Source organism: Psammomys obesus, unplaced genomic scaffold, assembly GCF_907164565.1.
Source record: "Psammomys obesus unplaced genomic scaffold, mPsaObe1.curated_primary_1811, whole genome shotgun sequence".
NCBI classification, from domain to species: domain Eukaryota; kingdom Metazoa; phylum Chordata; class Mammalia; order Rodentia; family Muridae; genus Psammomys; species Psammomys obesus.
The window spans coordinates 9,767,504-9,786,981 of record NW_026592510.1 but is presented as its reverse complement, the minus strand read 5'-3'; the positions used below and the strand labels follow the sequence as shown (position 1 = coordinate 9,786,981).

Below are 19,478 nucleotides of genomic sequence, written 5' to 3'. Positions count from 1 at the left end.
TGAAATAGAAGTGAAAACTGAATGTCTGCAGACAAAGACCTTCCACTTGAGAGATTAGATCTTGTTTACAAAGTCCACTGAAATCAGAGCAAAAGCCTCCAACAACACCTATCACAAATACACTCTGTAGCAGTCTATAGAAATTGGAGGTTGTAGGGAGTAAGGGAAGGGAAGAAGCAGGTGGCAAAATCATGGGATAAAACCACACAGTAAGTTGCTGTTTTTCTTCAGAGACTCAGTTTCTTGGGAATTAGCGAATTAGCATTGGGGTTGGAGTGAGAGGAATTCTCTTTATCCTACTAGGAATGGCCTGGGAAGAGCAGCACACCCAGGATTGTCCTCAGTCAGATTTAATTTGGAGAAGGGATCTATCAAAAGGTACCTTTTAAACTGCCTTTGGTAGAAATGCAATGGCTTTATAAGCTTTTTGTCTACTTCAGTACCAAAAGGAGGTTTGATCTGGTTTGATAATTTCACTAGATGATTTTGTTGACAGATAATGCTTCCAAAGAATGCTCACTTAAAAAAAAAAAAAAGCACATAGGATTTAATCTGCCTCTTGATTTGTACTGACTTTCCATTCATTCCTTGGAAAAGGAGTGAAAAGTTGACTCCAGGTTCCACCGCAGAATCTCTGAAAGTTCACCCCTACACCATCAGCTTTCTCTATTATTGCCATCCTAGCTTCTACACACTCCATTTGTTGAAACTCAACCCACAACATTTATTCCCTTCTTATTCTTTTAGGCTTTCCTTTCCAACTCATTGCAAGCACCACATACAATTTTAAAAGGATTGGGAGACAAAATCCTTGGGGGTAGGAAGCTGAAAGTAAGAGCTGCAGTAGTACAGAATGTACTTATAGAATATGGATTCTACTCATTCACAAACCCAACAACACCAATTCTGAACCTTTCTATTTTAAAGATGTGTTTCAACGTTTGAATAGAGCCTCAAAATAGGACCCATTGAAACCTTTTCAGTAACAAAAGCACTACAACAATACAGCTATTAGAATGTTGACTAAAGCCTAGAGTTTCAAAATATTGGCATCATACATGTAACTACTGAGCCCTCAGCTAGGAGATACTAGGTTAGGTCTCTAAATAATGGTGTTCCTGGTTTGGGGGGTAAAAAATACTAGAGAAACAGAAAGTTCTTTTTAAAAAGGAATGAAAGCTAGTTTTTCTCAGTCTGAATAGACAATCACATTCTGCAGTTTAAAATATACTACCTTTTGAAGTACCGGTAGAAGAATATATTTATGAAAGATCTGAACCTCTGGCAATTTGAAAGTTGCACATTTGCTTCAAAGTAAGCGAAAGGAAAAATCCACAGTTCAAACACATACAAACTTTCCTAAAACTAACAGGTTCTGGGCATACTGCCCCAAAATATAGTTGGCATTAGAGAAAACAGCAAAAAGAGGCCATGAAATTCTCTCACTTCTCCAGGGAAATGGGTGATGAACACAGCTGATATTCCTTGGTAAATCGGTCTTAGAACCCTCATGCCAAGGGTCCTAAGACCCTACATCTAGATGAAAGAAGTATCTTTTACTCTAAGGAGACAGTGTGGAATCTGAATGAAGGGCTTTCCTGGGCCACCCTTCATACTATTTATAATTTTAGATCACACCACTTTGTCCAATCATTCTCCTCCAGAACTGGCTACTTCATCAGTTAGCATAAAGTCACAATTTTAATTTTCTTTGAGTCTTTATATATAAAGACCTCACATTCTATAAAACATATAACATAGAAATCATTTCCTCCTTATCTTTAATTTTCCACTTGGGTCATTTGAGAAGAAAGCCCTCACTGAGAAGCTGCCTAGGTAAGACTGGCCTGCAGTCATGAGCTTGGAAGGAAGTCTGGATTATTAACTGATACAAGAGGGTCCAGTGTGAGTGGCACATGCAAAGGTACATGGTCTTAAGCTGTATGAGAAAGCTAGCTAAATAGGAGCCTGTGAGGGAGGCAGCAAGAACCATTCCTCATGGTTCTTGTCTCCAGGTCCCTGTCTTTAGCTCCCGGTCCTGACTTCTCTCAGTAATGGATTGAGACCTAGAAGTGTAAACTAAGAAAACCTTTTCCTCCATAAGTTGTGTTGGTCACAGTGTTGTGTTTATCACAACAATAGAGGTATCTGGAGATGGGTAAGGAACAGATTGACAACATTCCCTTCTCCTTTCAGCATAAATGCTTAATTATTAGGGTATTGCTTCTCTCACAGAGATTTTTTTAAAAAATCCTTTGCACTGTTTAGTCTTTGAGGCTGTGATGTATAAATAAGAATCCATCACTCAATGTACAGTGTGGCATCTCTAATTTAATTTTTTGTGTATGATTCCCGTATGACTTGGAAAGTCAAGGATTCATATATTTCGGGACAGTATGCCCATAACAGGTTAAACTATTAGTTTTCAATTTGTAAAACTCATAGAAAATAAAAATGAAGCTCCCAGTCTCTAAATTGTCTTTTTATCATGTTTGCTTAGGAAAAACACTCATTGTTTCTGAAAAAAAGAAACCCTCGAGCCTGGAAGTCTCTCCCTCATGTCACTGCTCTCTACCATGGACATACCCTGGTTTCCCTCCCACATACATCTATCTTCATAACCAATAGGAGAAACAGAAAGCTTAGAAGGCTAACAGGAGAAAAAAATAACAGCAAGGACTTCAAGTAACGTCAGAATTACAGAATAAAGTAGAAAGCTCAGGCTAACCCCTTCTAGCCAAAGTTTTCTATAAAACAATTAAATGTATTTTAAAACAACAAGGACATGCTTAGTTTCCCATTTACTGTGTCATCATTTCATTCATGTCAGTGTGTTTATTTTCAAAAGGCAATGGTCTCTAACAATTCTTAAACAATCTTATGTGAATCTTGCACAAACAAGTTGGCCTTCTAATTTCTATGTAGTTTGAAAGCCAGTTTGGTGATTTTCACTAAATAGTAATGCTCATTTTCCTATGGACTTTATAAAGTGAGTTCACTTTATTATATATTTCTCCTCACATGTTTTCTGTAACAAGTACATTTTTCTTTACTGTACAACACTGCTCTAACTGGAAACAGAGATGACGGATTGTGTTGATTATAAATACTAACCTAGTGCCTAATCTCCTAGTTCGTAGCCCCATAAAAATGGACCTTATTAGTTTTCCAAAAGAGGCAGCGTTGACTGGGTCCAGTTTGTGTTCCTGACAGTGTCGAAGATAGTGGTTGTACAGAGTGCTTCTTGGAAGGCTCACTCCTTCTGCTGTCTCATAATTGTCCAACAGCCACTGGAGCTGTTAAGATAAGAAAGAATAAGCAGAGAATTCACGTAATTTGCTAAAACTTCGGCAAGATACAGCATGGACAAATACTTGGAAGCACTTCATTAACCCTTAGGATAAACTGTGATAATCCAGAGGCCGGCACATGTGACTTTCTAAGCTCTGGAAAACATCACAGCAGTTATGGGTTTAGACAATATCTTTTCTTCAGTTTTCAAGTATAAGTAGAGATACTAATTTTTCCAATATTGGCTTTAACCCTGGAGATACGTACTTTTTTAAGTAATTAAAATAACAGCATTTATTGGTCAAAAATGCACAATATAATTATTTATTATTGTTATAAAACAAAACATTCTACTAAACCTGGCAACATGACACCTATTATATTCTAGACCGGGCAACATGGCACCTAATTCATCTTTTACACTGAGTTATTACAATAAGTAATCAGTATGCTTACTTGTATGAGGTTTTAATGAAAAATTTATTCACTTTTGTAGAATGATAATTTATCTGAAATGGCTGCTAGATAATACAATAACATTTTATCTAATGGGATAAATGCTGCTATAGGCAAAATTTAGTCATTCTTCCCCCCCCCCAAAGGACACTTGCTAGAAGTTACAAATAACTTTGATATAATGAAAGGTAATAATTTTATAATCCTCTCAATTTTCTGCCTCAAACTTGAAGTGTCTTTTTTCTTCAAAAATTTGGAAGGCTAAATAATAAATAATGTTTTCTTGGCCTATAGTTAACATTTAAATTTTTTATATTATACTTTTTAAAAAGATAATGTTTAAAATCGGAACGTACAAGAAAAATCTCTGCCATATATATATTATTAAATTTTAACTTACTCATTTACTTACTTGAAAAAGAGGCAAAGCAAACATAAATGATTTTCCTAAGGTTACAGCATTGTCTCAGTGTCTGAGCGTGGTTTCTAATTCTTGTTTCCTAATTGCTTAGACCAAAAGGCCATCAAAGCAGCAAATGCCTCATATTACTTGTCTTAATAATATCCACGACATTTATAAATGGTATTATTAAAGAGCAAACACTGAACCTGAGCATGTAGTTAAATATGAATTATGAAAGTAAAACAATGCAAAGATGAATGAGAATTGTCCTCTGAGTAGTAAATCAAAGGCTAAAAGGTGATGATGACCTGAATATTCAAGTAAATTAATACTTAATAATTAATAATTAATAATAATTAATACTCAAAGAATTACTCTATTTTATCTATCTAGTTTAAGTCTTTTGATTAAACTTACAGAATTTTCAGTTTTATTAAAAATTATAAAATATTTTGATTATTTTTATCTATGACAACTGAATTTTACTAGAGCATGTTAACTTCAAATATCTTTAAGAATTCATTAAATAGTTAAATATGTATCATCAATACATATTGAAGTTGTTAATGGCTTGGAAAATACACCACAAAGCATATAAGATACTTATAGAAATAAAAGTATGTCCCATTCAGGAAGAATTTTAGTTTCATAAGGAACATATATCTGTATGAATAAACAAACTTAAAATACATATTAATACTGTATGATATATAATTCAATACTATAAGACACTAAAAAGATTACACAAAATTAGCTCTCCTTTTTATATTGACAGAAAAATATTACAGGTCATTTCGTAGCATTTACTTTTAGCCTTTGAATCAGTAAAACGTTTCAGAGACACTCAAATGTGAGTGTTGTGTACTGAAAATAATGCGCAATACAGGTTCTCTATAAACTTAGGTCCAAACAAGAAACATCAGATTTAAGCTCACTCAATGCAGTAAGTCTCTGAGGTTGAAATCAGTACTCTGCTTGGAACAGCAGGCTAGCATGTTCCTTTAGAGTTTTTACCTTTTGCAAATTTCAAAAAAAATTAACTATAAAACACAGGTAGGAAAGACAAAACACAGCAATACAAACCTGACTCACATTTCATCCACGCGCCTCAGTAAAATGATCAGGATGTGGAAGCACTTCAAGTGGAATTCAAGTAGCCATTGTGAGCCACAATGCACCAAAGTGTGCTACAGTCTTTCAGACAGGTGCTAGATAGAGCAAGGTACAACTACCTTCTATTGGTATTTTAACATGTTAAAAATAAGAACATAGACCCTTGATATCAAGAGTTGACAAAAAAATGCTATTTTAAAAAAGCTCTTAGAAGAATTCTGTATAAAGTAAAATTATTTTGAGGCATTTCAAATGATGTAAAAAATTTCTTATAAACACTGCATGCACTGTAGAACACATTTAAGTTGAAAGTACTTAATATGTATGTGTGTCCCCATAAAAACATGATTAAGAAAGGAGTGAAATAATTCAATATATTTTCCTTTGTTAACGAGAGGTGGTAGATTTATATAGAAAATCTTAGTTTAAAGGACATTTCCCCTCTGAATTGGAACAGTCAACTTTAAAATGTGAACTTTATAACCACAATATACAACTAAAAATAGATCAATATAAACAATTTTAATGTGACGTAAACAAATGAAAACACTTACTTACAGAAATAAACCGTTTAATATTACCTTAGTTGTAAGCTAGTCTCCTTACAACAAATAACTAAGTAGACGAGCTTACGCATTGCTTAGTCAAGGGTAATCTTATAGATAAAACATTTTGTAAAAGATTTTGAAAAAGCAAGTTTAAGTATTTGATAACTTTTTTGAACAGTGTATTTAATGAAACGGGGAAACCAGCGTAAGAATTGAAGGTCAACATAAAATGCTTCAAGGGCAACAGTGACTGTGTGAGAGCTACTCAGGTCAATTTTAGTAACAATTTTTATGTATTGTAATAAAAATCTTTATGGCAAAATGTCTTTTTTAATCAGAGCAAAACTACTCAGAATTCTAAATGGTGTTATTCACATCACAGTTGGAGAATTCAGAGAAAATGGAGATTTTATCAGAACAGCAGCTATTCATCCCTCTCATATTCAAGTAAAAACTTGAATGTGTTTTGAAAATTTCTTTTCTTCCTATATTGTTTATACTCCTCCAAATGTTTTACATTTTTAACTAGTTTTTTGAAAATATGAATCTGACTGATGTGACCATACACACGTGCATACTAAACAGTATCCAGCTGTGGCTGGTTTGTAAATTCCAGGACAGCTAGAATGACTAAGACTTGACAATAGCAAAGCTAAATTTGTGCTGCCTCCATCTCATGAGAAGGAGGTACTTTATTCCTTGCAGAAGCATGGAGGACACACAGAAGGAAAGAGGAGGGTCAACAGAGATAAAAGCCCTGAAAACAGGTGACTGGTGTGTTGCCATGGGTCCCATCTGGGAAGCCTGCCACCAACCACACCTATGGCTATTATCTTAGAAACTTTATGTAGAAGCAGCACACACTCTAGAACATGACTGAAAAGACTTAGAGATACAGCTGGAATATTTAATCTACAATTTACATACTAGTGTTTAATTTTCTGATTTTGACCCATGATGAAACTATAAATCAGATATTGAATGTAAAACTTACGATTAGATAAGCATTATTTTATTATTAAAGAAATTGAGCATACATTTCTGTAATACAATGTAAAAGATTATGTATGTCCCACATGCTACCTACCCAAATGAGGTGAACAATTTTTTATAAGGTACATTGTTTCATGCTGCTTTCTCTTTAACAAAATGTACTCAGACATTAGAATTCAATACTCTTAACATTTAGTAGTTTAGAATACAACTATCTATTTCTCTTATTTTTTTCTTTTAATAAACTATCTTTTAAAGTGATTATATTTACAAGCTTGTGAAAGATTTTAAAGCTTGTGAAATATCATAGAAAAATTTAACCTTTATCCTTAAACATAATTATTCTACTAATGAACGAACATATCCTCATCTAAGGGCAGAAAGCAAGATAATTGCACCTTTCAACCTTTTCATTTAATCTGTATTAATCAGAAAAGATTATAGAGGATGAATAGTTCCTATTTTTCCTAAAGTGAAACACTGATTGACAAATAAAAATAAATAAATAAGGTATTGCCCAATTAACATCTAAATGTAACATCTGGCATTTTCCAGGTGAATTAGTATCAACTAGGCATCCCTTTATGTTAAGTGCGCCAGTTATACACTTTGACAGGCCCATAGTAACTGTAACTTCTATTTACAATACAGCTAAGTGAGCGGTGGGTGAATGACTAAAAAACAAGGCTTTACTTTAAGCTGAATATATATCAGTAGCTTAAGCCTGTAGGCATTATGAATCAGTTGTCTCCTAGATTATGAAAATTCTGAAAACAGAAATGCCTAGAGGTTTTCATATACCTAAGTGGAATTAACAAGATACACATGCTTAAGTGCACTATGCAAAAGGTCGTAACAATCAATTTAACAATTCTAGGTTGAAATTTACCATCTAATGTATCCAAAATTGGATATAATATGAATATTAAATGAAAACATATATTAATTACAGCTGAGAGCATAAGACAAGCTTAAGTTTGCAACTAAAAGAGTTAGATATTCTATGGTCTTAGGCAGATATATAAAATTTACAAATAGCATTTTCACATACATAAAATTAAAAAAAAATACATACATAAAGTATTATACCAAAGGAGTTCTTCAGAACCAAAATCAAAGCAAATTCTAAGATGCAAAGAAATGAGTCATATCACGTTGGGGTACAACTTTTTAAATGATTAGGTTGAGAGAAAATAAGTTACTCTGAATCTTAAGGATGTATGTGGGAAATTATAAAGTGACCCACATATTCTTCACCTAGTTAGAATGTTGAAAGAGAACCCTCTACCAAGACATAAAACTGACTGAATAATATGTGGGACAAAAAAAAATCAATACAGTGTATGCATGAGATCTAAACAGGCATATGCATGACTGGGGAAAGAAACCTCAAACATTACAGGTAAGGTTTGTGTCCTTCTACTATTTCTTATATTCATCTAGTCTGCAAATATTTGGTGCAAATCTACTCCTATGTACCAGAACTGTTTTAGGCAGGGGGCTGTGCTAGATGGCAAACCTTAAAAAGCTTTATTTCCCTCCTGATTTTTTTTCTAGCCAATAAATATTTATTGGTTGTCTATGATGTGCTGACATAATGCCACCAGGTTAACATTATAAACAGATGAAACACTGTATAACTTTCCTCAGCTGGAACATACTGTCTTGTACAAAATACAGATGGTGTCCTTGCATTTTAATGTGGACGATAACAGCATATTGAAAATAAAAAAATATGGATTAGTAGCATACAATATTCTCAAAAGCACACCAGAAGAGGGTGGGAATATACTGTTGGCGAGAGTGCTGGCTACTCTTCCAGGGGACCTGGGTTTGATTACCAGCACCCACACGGCAGCTCACAACCATTTCCAGTCACAGGGGATCCACTGCTCTCCTCTTTCCTTACTGGACACCAGGAATACATGTGGTATACATACAAACATTCAGACTTGAGAGAATGGGATATAAGATGTGATATACTGCTCCATCATTAAATGTGTGGAAAGAAGGGGAGAGAGTCAATTGGATTTGATTAGAAAGGTATCATATATGGTATTTGCATGAAATGATTTTTTTGTATCGTTAAAAATTAAATGCATACAGATAAAAGGGAAATAATTTCTGCACCATATTGCAAAATAAAATAAGAGATTATATGTTCAAATTTATTATTAAGCATCATTTTAGGACGTTTAAATATGGATATACATTATAGATAATTTCCCTAATTTTCTTCCTAATGAAATTGATCATTTGTAAAAACTGATAATTCAGAGAACTAATTATCATAAAGGTGAATCTACTTCTACCACAAAGAATCCTATAGACCTCTAATAATTCTTTATTATACCCTCGTGATTAAAAAAGGTAACAAAGTTCATTAGCATCTAAAAATGAACAATATTTTCTAAAATACTATTTCATTATCAAACTTTTATACAACAAATCTCCAACTAAGTCTGGAGAATTTGGAACAACTTCAGAAAGAAGTTATTGGCCAGAATCCACATACTAAGTAGCATTTTATTCCAGCAGTTGGGGAAAATCCAGTGACAGTCAGGAGCATCACAAATGTCCCAAGGAAAAGACAGTAGAAACATTTTTGCATTCAAGGAGAAGCTAAGCTAATGGGCAGCAGCAAAACACTGATCCTGTTGCTTCTATTCACAGAAGTGCATTCTACATGTAGTTTTGAACAAACATGACTACGTCATAGACATAATAAAGTGAGTGAAGCCAATAAACAAACATTTTCGCCACAAGAGCAATATCTGTGTCCACTCTTCCTACATAGTGAAATGCAGCTATGAGGCTTAAACATATAGAAGATTTGCTAAATATGCAATAAAAACTCAAAACCAGGAAGACCACATAATTATTTTGTTTGAGCAGCTTCATTCACAACTGTCATTGATAATGTTAGTTCATAAGTTCTAATTAAAGAAAATAATTTTAAATATCCCAATACATTTCAAAAGTTTCAAACAAATAGAAACATTAAAAAAATGTTTATACCTATATTACTGTTTATAAAAATATCAATATATTTGGCTTATTGAAGTTAAATTTAATAAACATATTATGTATTTCATATCTCAAAACAGAAATAAGAATTGACTTTCAGAGACAATTTAGAAATCTGAAAATTTCAAAAGAGCAATTATAAATTTCTATTTATTTTTAAAAACACTTACATGCCTGCACATTTTTAGTTGGAAGTGTAAGCATTTTCACTTTCTATATACAACTATACAAACTGGCAAATGCATCCTAATAACATATGGTAAACTGGCCTTTAACACAACCACAGAACCATTCCAATGAGCAGAATATATGTAAGAACAAAGAATAGAGAATAGTGTTCAAGTTGTTTTAAAAAAGAGATGACAAAATATAAATCCTTGTTTTAATGTTTCTATATATAATTTTTACTAAAATTCTAGACCTTCTACAAATTGGCTAACATGTTTTGTTTACCAAGATGCTTCTGTTGAAAAAGGAATGAATCAAACACCTCCTCCAAAAACAAACATTAGAACATCAGAAGGAACTATTACTTTGGAATACAAATCTGAAATAGTTCAAAATTTAAACACTATTGAAAAGATTCATAGTGAAACATTTCCTATAAACTACATGGTTGTTAAAAATACTACAGCTTTTTTTTCTGAAAAATTAATGTTATTGTATTTCAGTGATCCTAATTTTAAACTTTTTAGTCATAAAAATACTAATAAAAATTAAGAAATCATAACAAATTATCTGTAAATTTAAAAAAACGTTGTTTTGGAAGGAAAATTCTAATTCTTACATGTCACTAATGCTAACTTAGCAGCTCTATCTACAATTGACTTAAGTCACATGTCCATTCACTTCCCTATACATTCAGAAATCACCTACTAAAAATAACTGTAACAAGCATTTTCACTCATTTCTTCAACTCTGAACAGATGATGCCAATGTTTACCTCACAGAACTTACCAGCGTTACAGTGATGCTGGCCGGGAACAGTGAGAGCCTCAGGAGGCCGCGAGACCATTTTGCGCCCCTCTGGGATTAAGCAAGTCAGGGCTTATGGATAACTTCAGTGTTGGCCCATTTTCACTTTTCTTCAGTGTTTAGGACCCGAGTTTGCCCATGACTGTGACCTACCTACTTTCTAGTCTTAGCAGTGATAACATTTAAACAGTTTGCCACTGCTTTTGGCATTAGAGACCTCTAATCCATTTAGAGAGTCATACCAGTCACAGATGGACATGGTCGCTTCTGGGCCTCTGACATAAAGAGGTATACTACAATGTTTTGCTTCAGGGGAAATAAATATGTGGCTAAAAAAAAAATCTTTAAATGTTTACAATAAGTATTAGTTATATTTCAGAAATAGTGGCTTGTCATGAAATTTAAATTTGTATATATAGACCAAAAGTACAGACAACTCATGAAGCAGCACTCTTTGGTTTTGTTTTGAGATAACACACTGTGTCAAACAGGCATTAAATGATTAGAGTCTGAAGAGGCTTGAGAAAGGAAGGTTAGGAAGCAAAATAAATAAGGAAATAAATAAAACAAGCACTTAGAAGCAAGCAACACATGCAGAACAAGCAAGAGATTAGTGTACATGAAGAGGCAACTTACATGGCTGTTGAGAAGAGAGCTTCTGTGAGTGGACAGACCGTCAGACTTTTGCAGCGTCTCAATCGCCATTTCAATCTGATAATAGATGTCATTAAAAAAAGGGCTCAAGACAAGATAGTAATAAAAGGCTGACCAGAGAATTTCTGATTGATTCTTAAAAGTCTAATTCATTCTTCAATGATGGCTAATGAATAGCTATCACTTAATGTGTTTCCCCCCAGCGTTCCCATCCCTCGAGAATGAAATATGATATGCACATTAATAATAAGCTCAACTACAAAAGTAATCCTTTCTGAACACTTTGTAATTATAATCAGTATGGAGACCCAAGGATCGAGAACACTGGCAGATTGTTCTAGTTTAAGAAATTTTTTTTTCTTGCCTAGTTCAAAATGTGGGATATTAGCCCCTCTCTAAATAGTCTTACTCCTAAAGCATATTTAACATTTGTTCTATTCTGTCACAAAACAAAAATCAAGAAACTGAATCTGAGTTTAATATGCATTAGTATTTTAATGCAAGTTACAAAAACCCTTCATTATGCCTAAAAGCTAGTAAATTTACACATCCCTCTTTTCCTCTTGCATTAAAATTTAGAAGGGAAAGGTCAGTCAGGTGAGCATTCAGATGTGACTATGGTCTCTACATTGTATTTTAGGGCAAGATAATGAAGCAGAAATATTAGAAATAATAGCAGAAAAAGGAGTAGAAGAGAAAATAACTCAAAGCCAACAAAAAGTGGACAAGAACAGAATCAGTTATATTCAATGTAATCCCAGCAAACTACAGGCAATCACAAAATCATTCTTAAGCAACTGCTTCCAGGAACAAGCCTTAGGTACTCTTGATGACCTCACATGTAAGACAGTGATAGTTCATAGCACTACTATACATTCTATTGAAACTAAACAGAATGCATTTAGAAGCAGATTTAGAGCAAAATAATAGCTAATTAAAATATCATTATGCAATTTGAGAAAACAAATTTCATTATTTTCAACACTGTGTAAACATCATCAATTCAGTGTAAGCAGTTACCAATCCATAAAAATGTACAATCTAGTCTATAGTTAGCTGTCACTGAGATCATAAAACTAGGCAAAGTGGCTTTTAAATCATTCTCCCCATCAGTTGAGATGCTAACAGAGTTAACAGTAAACTTGAAAATAATAAGAAGAAAGTGATATTATTCACCTTAAAATAAGTACATTTAAAAATACATGATTTAAGTTTAAGGAGTAAACAAACATTTTCCCCCCACCAAAATGATAAACTAATGCTTGGTATTAGATCTCTCTTTTAAATTTATTTTTATTTTTGTTTTATGTGCATTGTTGTTTTGTCTGCATGTTTGTCTATGTGAGAGTCCTAGAGTCACAGACAGTTTGTGAGCTGCTATATGGGTGCTGGGAACTGAACCCAGGTCCTCTGGAAAAGCAGTCAGTGATCCTAAACTGCTGAGCCATCTCTTCAGCCTTGGTGTTAAATCTCCTAAGAGGTATCAAGAAGTGCTCTTGCTTTCAAAAGGAAAAGACAGCACATAAGACAACTGAAAACATTCATGTGATTACAAAGCATTTCTAAGAAAAATTTGCTCAAAATTATACTTTGTTCAAATGCCTACAATTTCTTTAAAGTTTCAGAGTGGAAATTTAGAGGAGAGATTGCATTTTTATAAGTAAATATAAAATGAGCCATACCTTGTGATTTTATAAATTCAAATGTAAGATAAAAATTACCAAAATTATAACAGCCGAATCACATTCAGGAATAAATCCTCACTAAGGGTTTGTGAGGGAGCAGCTTTAAGTCAGTTCAGCAAGCAACTGGTTTCCTTAGTGTCTGTGTTGTAGAAGCTGCTACTATGGTGGCGCCTGATTCCCAGCTGATGCTCCACAAGGCCAGGTTGTCAGGAAATGAACCTCTCCACTCGGGCTACTTTCTGGTTTTATTTTATTTTTTTGTATGTTGAAGATTGCTCGCAGCCCTTCTACTGAGCCATATACAGTCCTCTAAATCCAGTAGAGAAGCCAGGAGAAAGGAGCTCTGAGAAAGGTAGCAAAATTAGGCAAGGCAAACCAGGTCCAACTGCATCCACCAGGACAGGTATACTGACTGTCTAAAAGGTGTTGGTCCTTCATAATTCATCCCTACCAGATAATTTGTAAGCTATGAAATTCAAGCTATAATTTCAAAACTGTGAATCCTGTACTCACATAACATATATTTAAGTAGAGTTATAAATCTTTAGATTTTCTCCTTGTCTACATTTTTCCCGAATTTGAAATTCATACTAAAAGAGAAGTATTCCCTTGTGAAAAACACAAAGACAGTGTATGCTAGGGAGCAAGAGCTGACGTAAACTAGGAAGCAAGAAAGCACAGTGCGTGCTCAAATTCGGGAAAGAAAAATGACTGTAGCAAGTCCAGGAAAGAAAATCAGATGGTTACTGTTATGGACAGTCTTGACTGTACCAGAAGCACCCAGGAGAGGAGAGCACACCTTTAGGGGTGGCTGTGAGGCTTAACAGAGAACAGCTAAGAGGAAACACACGCCAATGTGAGGAGTGTTCCATAGGTTGGGAGTCCAGGTAGAATAAAAAGAGGAAAATAGGAACGCCTCCACCGACACTCTCTTTCTGGCCTTTCCCTGCTCGCACTAAGGTGGACGCCCAGGCATGCTCTGACGCACGTGACCGAATGCCAGCATTCACACAGAAAGCCTAGCGTGTAACTCAAGTGCTGTCAGGAGTTGACACAGGAGGATTGCTGGGTTGGCTGGCCCAACAAAACAGAAACACAAAAATAAATTAAAAGAAGCTATTTACATCTGGAAGATAAGAGTACCTCAAGGGCATGTGAGGAATGAACCAGACCATACCCATTCTAAGGGGCAAGAGAAGGAAAGTTTCAATTCATTGCAAAGACTTGAGAAGACAACTCCAGTGCCCCTTGCTCCACAGGACTGCCTAGGAAAGAATTTCAGTTTGTATTAAGCCACCCGGGCATTCTGAAGCTACTGCAGCCACAGTGCAAGAGACCCAAGCTGGTATCAGATCTTGATGCTGTCCACATGATGCTTAGTTCTGTAGACATATAGAATGTTAACAGTTCCAAGGTGATGGAGCATTCTACCCAGATTTCAACGGTAGGCTTGGAAATCCAGACCAGTGTGTGTCAGGGTCAGAATCCCTGCAGGTAGCTCTTGAGAGGGCAAACTTGGTGAAGCAGTGAGACTGAAAAGATGAAACGGAGAACCCCTGAGAGTATGATATTCTGGGGAGATGGAATGTCTGCGGAGGAAAGCTTTAGTCAATGAGTAGAGTCAACTAAAAAGAAAAGGTACTGACAAGTAGCAAGGTTGTAGGGTCAGGGATTCCCAAGTGCTTTGGAGCATACATCAACATGTCAGAGATGGTGGACATGGAGGTACAGAACTTCATGCCTGCCATGCTGGGTTTCAGATTTGGTTTGGTCCTCTCCCTCTTCTGTGCTCTAATTCCTTGTACAGCTGTATACAGGTAGCAGTACATATGTTAACTTCAGAGCTGGCTCTCAGCAAAGACTTTGCCTTCAGCCTCAGACTTTAGACATCTGAACAATCTTGAAATATTGACTTTAGAGACTTTTTGTGGAAGAGATTAAAAGCATTTCACAGTATGAGGTAGTCATGAGCTTTTGGGACAGGGGCAGAATGTAATAATTTGAATATGAAATGTCCCCAGAAATTCATGTGTTGAATTCTTGGACCCATTTTGAAAAGCCGTGGAAATGTAAGGGAGTAATTGTAAAAAAAGAAGGAAACTGTGTGGGTTCTTAAAGGTGCTGAGTGGTTCTTGATTGCCTATTTTCTCTGCTTCCTGGCCACCACAAGGTAATTTATTCAGCCATAAGCTCCTAGCACATGGGACCAGCCAATCATGGCTCAAACTGTGAGTTGTAATAAATTCTCCCTTGTTCTCTTCCTCCTCTCCTTTCAGGTGTTTGTCACAGCAACAAAAATTTGACTTACATACTCACAAATGTAGTAAAAACTACCATGTGGCAATAAGTACACCTACACTTGGTTCTTTTGGCTCAAGAAAAAGAATTGATGCGTGAACTTTGTAAGGCAGAAAACATTTAAAAATATATCAAATATGCAAATATAGTAGACTAGAACAGTAAGAAAATATTCTGTATTTTCTAAGGAATTGGGATTTGAAGATCTGAAGAAGCATGGAGATAAAGTATTTTCCACCCAGGAGGGAGAGTAATGAATTCAGCACTGCTCCTACAAACACTCAGCAACTCCTCCAGGAAGAACTTGGCGTGGACACAGTCTTTATTATCTAATGGGAAAGAAAGCTAGAATAGCAAGTACACAGCTCAAAGCTCAGGCTGAAACATTCTCATGAGCACCACATGCTGCCTTCCCAGAGTTGTGAATATGGTGGCAGGCCCCAAGGCTGCAGAGCCACACTATGTTACCCACGGCGATGACAATGACATCGATAGCTCAAAAGGGACTTCAGACCCACCTAGGTCCTGAATGAAAGAGGACCAGAGTGGAAAGAAGAGGGTCCAATGATGCTTGGATGTTAAACTGCATTTTTATTTTTTCACTCATACTCGAAAAGAAGATTAATAATGTCTTTTCTAAAAGAGTGCACAGTGTCAATGAAATGGAAGTAACAATTTCACTGTTATTATTCTCTACTATAATTATTACACTCACTGCCTTCTAAAAAGGAGAATGGCTCTAATGGGGTGGGTTCTTTGCTGAGCTGCTGCCATATATTAGTGTTCTACTAAGTGGTTGAGAAGGCTAGAGGAGATCAGAACCCCTGAGAAGATGGAGGGTCATTTGCATAATGCATGGATAGACAAGATAGGGTGCTACACAGAGGCTTTCTGTGACTATATTTTAGAAAGTATGGTAAGTGTTCAAATTCTTTTGTAAGTCTTCAGTAAAATGGGGCTGAAGAGCTGTTAGAGCACCACCTGCTCTGCACAACATCTAAGGTCAGTTCCTGGCGCCTATGCCAGGCATCTCATGATCATCCATGACTCTACTTCCTAGGGATTTGATGCCCTCTTCTGACATGGATGGGCACCAGGCACACACATGGTACATCGATATATGCAAGCAAAACACACAATCGCATAGAATGAAATAAGTAACTCTAAAAACCAGAGTCGGGAAAATCTACCCATATGCTTCTGGTCTGAGTAACTGAGAGGCTAGAACACAGTGCTCATTTGGAGCAATCATAATGCCAAGGAAGTAAGCATCTAAGACAGCAAAGATGAAGAAATGGTAAAGTTTTATACAATTCACACAGAACAAACAAAGGAGATCTCTCTGACATGTGTTTTTATACACATTCATGTACATAAACAACTGAATACTTATATCTTATCTATGATTAGATAAGCTTCTGGGAGCGCCTATACAGGACCATCTAGATCAGGTTAGCACTGGCAATGCCTATAGGGAATTATCTAGATCAGGTTATAGCCCCTGGGCATGTCTTTGAGGGTTTATCAGATAATGGAGGTTAGATGACTCTCTGTAGCCCAGAGAGCACCCCCATGGATTGGGATAATGCCATGAATAAAAATGAGAAACTTCACTCACTCACCTGAACTTTCACCTACTGTTCTTTCATATGAGTGTTCCTCTCCCTTTGCTTCCTCACGATGGGCACAGTGTGCTCAGCTACCTCAAGCTCCTGACACTATAACTTTCCTGACAAGACAGATAGGGAGTCAAAATAAAGCCTTCCTTTCTCCTTTAAGCTACTTGTGAGCTCTCAAATGCTCCAAGTAGAGCTTTATCTGTCATTCTAATGGGAGCTGAAAGTTAAGAATGCTTGAGAGAGAAAGGTAGGCTGGAGAGATGGCTCAGCAGTTAAGAGCACTGGCTTCTCTTTGAGAGCATCTGGGCTCAATTCCCAGCACCCACACAGCAGCTCACAACTGTTTGTAACTGCAGTTTCTGGGAAACTGAAACCCTCACACAGATATACATGCATACAAAACATCAATGAACATAAAATACAAGTAAATAAAGTTAAAAAGAATGTGAGGGGGAGGTTAATGAGAGCCCTAAATCATTAGTTTTCAGAGGGGAAGAAGGACTCTATTGGTAACTAGATTAGAGGCCATTAAAGCTACATGAGGAAAAAAGAATCACTTTATTCTGCTTCGCTACAGAAAACTCAAGCAGGGCTAAATTGAAAAATTAATGGCTAGTGCATTTTGTGTAAGAAATTTTAAGGCAGGATAGCATTCATTTCGAAGCATGGTGATTATTCACCATAATTATCTATGTTGACAGTGAGAAAGAGCCACATAGGTTTGGAGAGATGGCTTAGAATTTAAGAGTGTACCCTGCTCATGTAGAGAATCTGAATTCAGATCTCAAGCCCATATTCGACAGCTCACTTCATAAGTAAGTGTAGCTCCAGGACGCAGACCACTTACATACACATAGCCAAAAGTAATACAAATCTTTATAAAAGCAACAAGAGGAAATATGTATATACATACATACATACATACATACATACATACATACATACACATATACATATATAATATTTAATGTGCATTTGCAGTTTGTCATGGAAGAGCTCAAACAAAATTGCAGCCAAGGCATGTGTTAAAAAAGAGGCTGCAATCCTTACAGAGAGTCTAGCCACTCAGCACTGGGGCAATAGCGAAGGTGCCCTGAGGATAAGACCCCACCGATCAAAATCTAGAACTTGTGAAAATGCAAATTTTCTTGATAAGAGCAGGACTAAACTCAGAATACCACTCATTGAAGGGGCTTTCTGCCCATAGAAAGCAGCTGCCTTAGGGTTTCCTTAGGGTCAGCACAAAGAGGCTGATACAACTGTGGTTCAAAGCAGCTCAGTTCCATCTAAAGTCGGCAGTAGAACATAGCCTCGTCCACACGATAGTTGCTGGCCAGAGGCTTTTCTGGCAAGAAAGATATAAGATTGCAGGAGCCATCAAGTTTTGTAGCACTGTTCCAGAGACTTACTGATCAGGAAATGTGCGGCAGGGTCAGACTCCCTTTAAAGAGGCTACAAGAGAGCACTAAATGAGGTTGCAGTGGAGAACCAGAATCCTAGAGGTGCCAGAACCATGGAATGCCTGCTAAGAAAAACTGCAAGCACAGAGTAGAGGCTGCCTAATAGGGTGGCTGTGTACTTAAAGACACTAAACACGGCAGAAAATAAGCAGAGCTTACTGCCCATGATACAGGTATCACTTCAAGGAGTTTTGGCTTCGCTTCAGTCATATATGTATGCATATCGACATAAAGATGATCATATATGAGTGCATACTGATGTGCACTCATAAACACAAGTCCTGGGTATCAATATAAAGGCATCATGGGATATAAACATTTTCAAACGCCTTACACAAGGTAGTTAAATCACCATCAGTTCAGGGCAAGTGGCAGTGTATTTTCTAAAGATCTGTGTGGAGTCTTTTCCCCCTCAAGGGTCCTAAGAAATGTATAAGGGACTGCCTCCCTCCTATCCAGGAAACTGAGGCAACTTGCTACAATACTGCTATTAAAACTCTAACTTTAAGGAAAATGTTAGTCAATATGTAATGATGATACAATATGCAAAAGAAGCCTGAGAGAGAGAGTCAAAACAGTCTGTTGATTTAACTCATCAAAAAACCCGAAAATGTCCATAAAAGCATCTAGTCCGTTTCATTTCACATCTTGGTTCAAAAAATAACCAAGGATGACATGCTGATGATCACAGCTAAGCATTTAGAACAAACAAGTTTACTAGCTATAAACACTGTAATATATGAATTCTTTCTGATTTTAATTCATTGACAGTTTTATAAATTAGAGAATTCCTAAAATTTATGAACACATGTTAAACCTGAGGTGTGATATTATTTTATTATTACCTAAGGGTCTTCTATAAGTATTTAGGAGAAAAAGAAGAAAACATATGGATCAGAAATATATATATATATATATATATATATATATATATATATATATATATATATATATAT

The 19,478-nt window shown here is 35.8% G+C and overlaps 1 protein-coding gene across 5 annotated transcripts in view; it reads right to left on the bottom strand.

Moving 5' to 3' along the window:
* Nucleotides 1–19,478, bottom strand: part of Rfx3 (regulatory factor X3) — a 274,748-nt gene that overhangs the window by 61,012 nt on the left and 194,258 nt on the right. For all 5 annotated transcript variants that reach the window (XM_055614027.1, XM_055614025.1, XM_055614028.1 and 2 more), the window contains 2 exons: nt 11,443–11,517; nt 3,115–3,296 (listed from right to left, as the gene is read on the bottom strand). In XM_055614027.1, the coding sequence (XP_055470002.1) occupies nt 3,115–3,296; nt 11,443–11,517 (257 nt within the window). The remainder of the gene's footprint in view (nt 1–3,114; nt 3,297–11,442; nt 11,518–19,478) is intronic.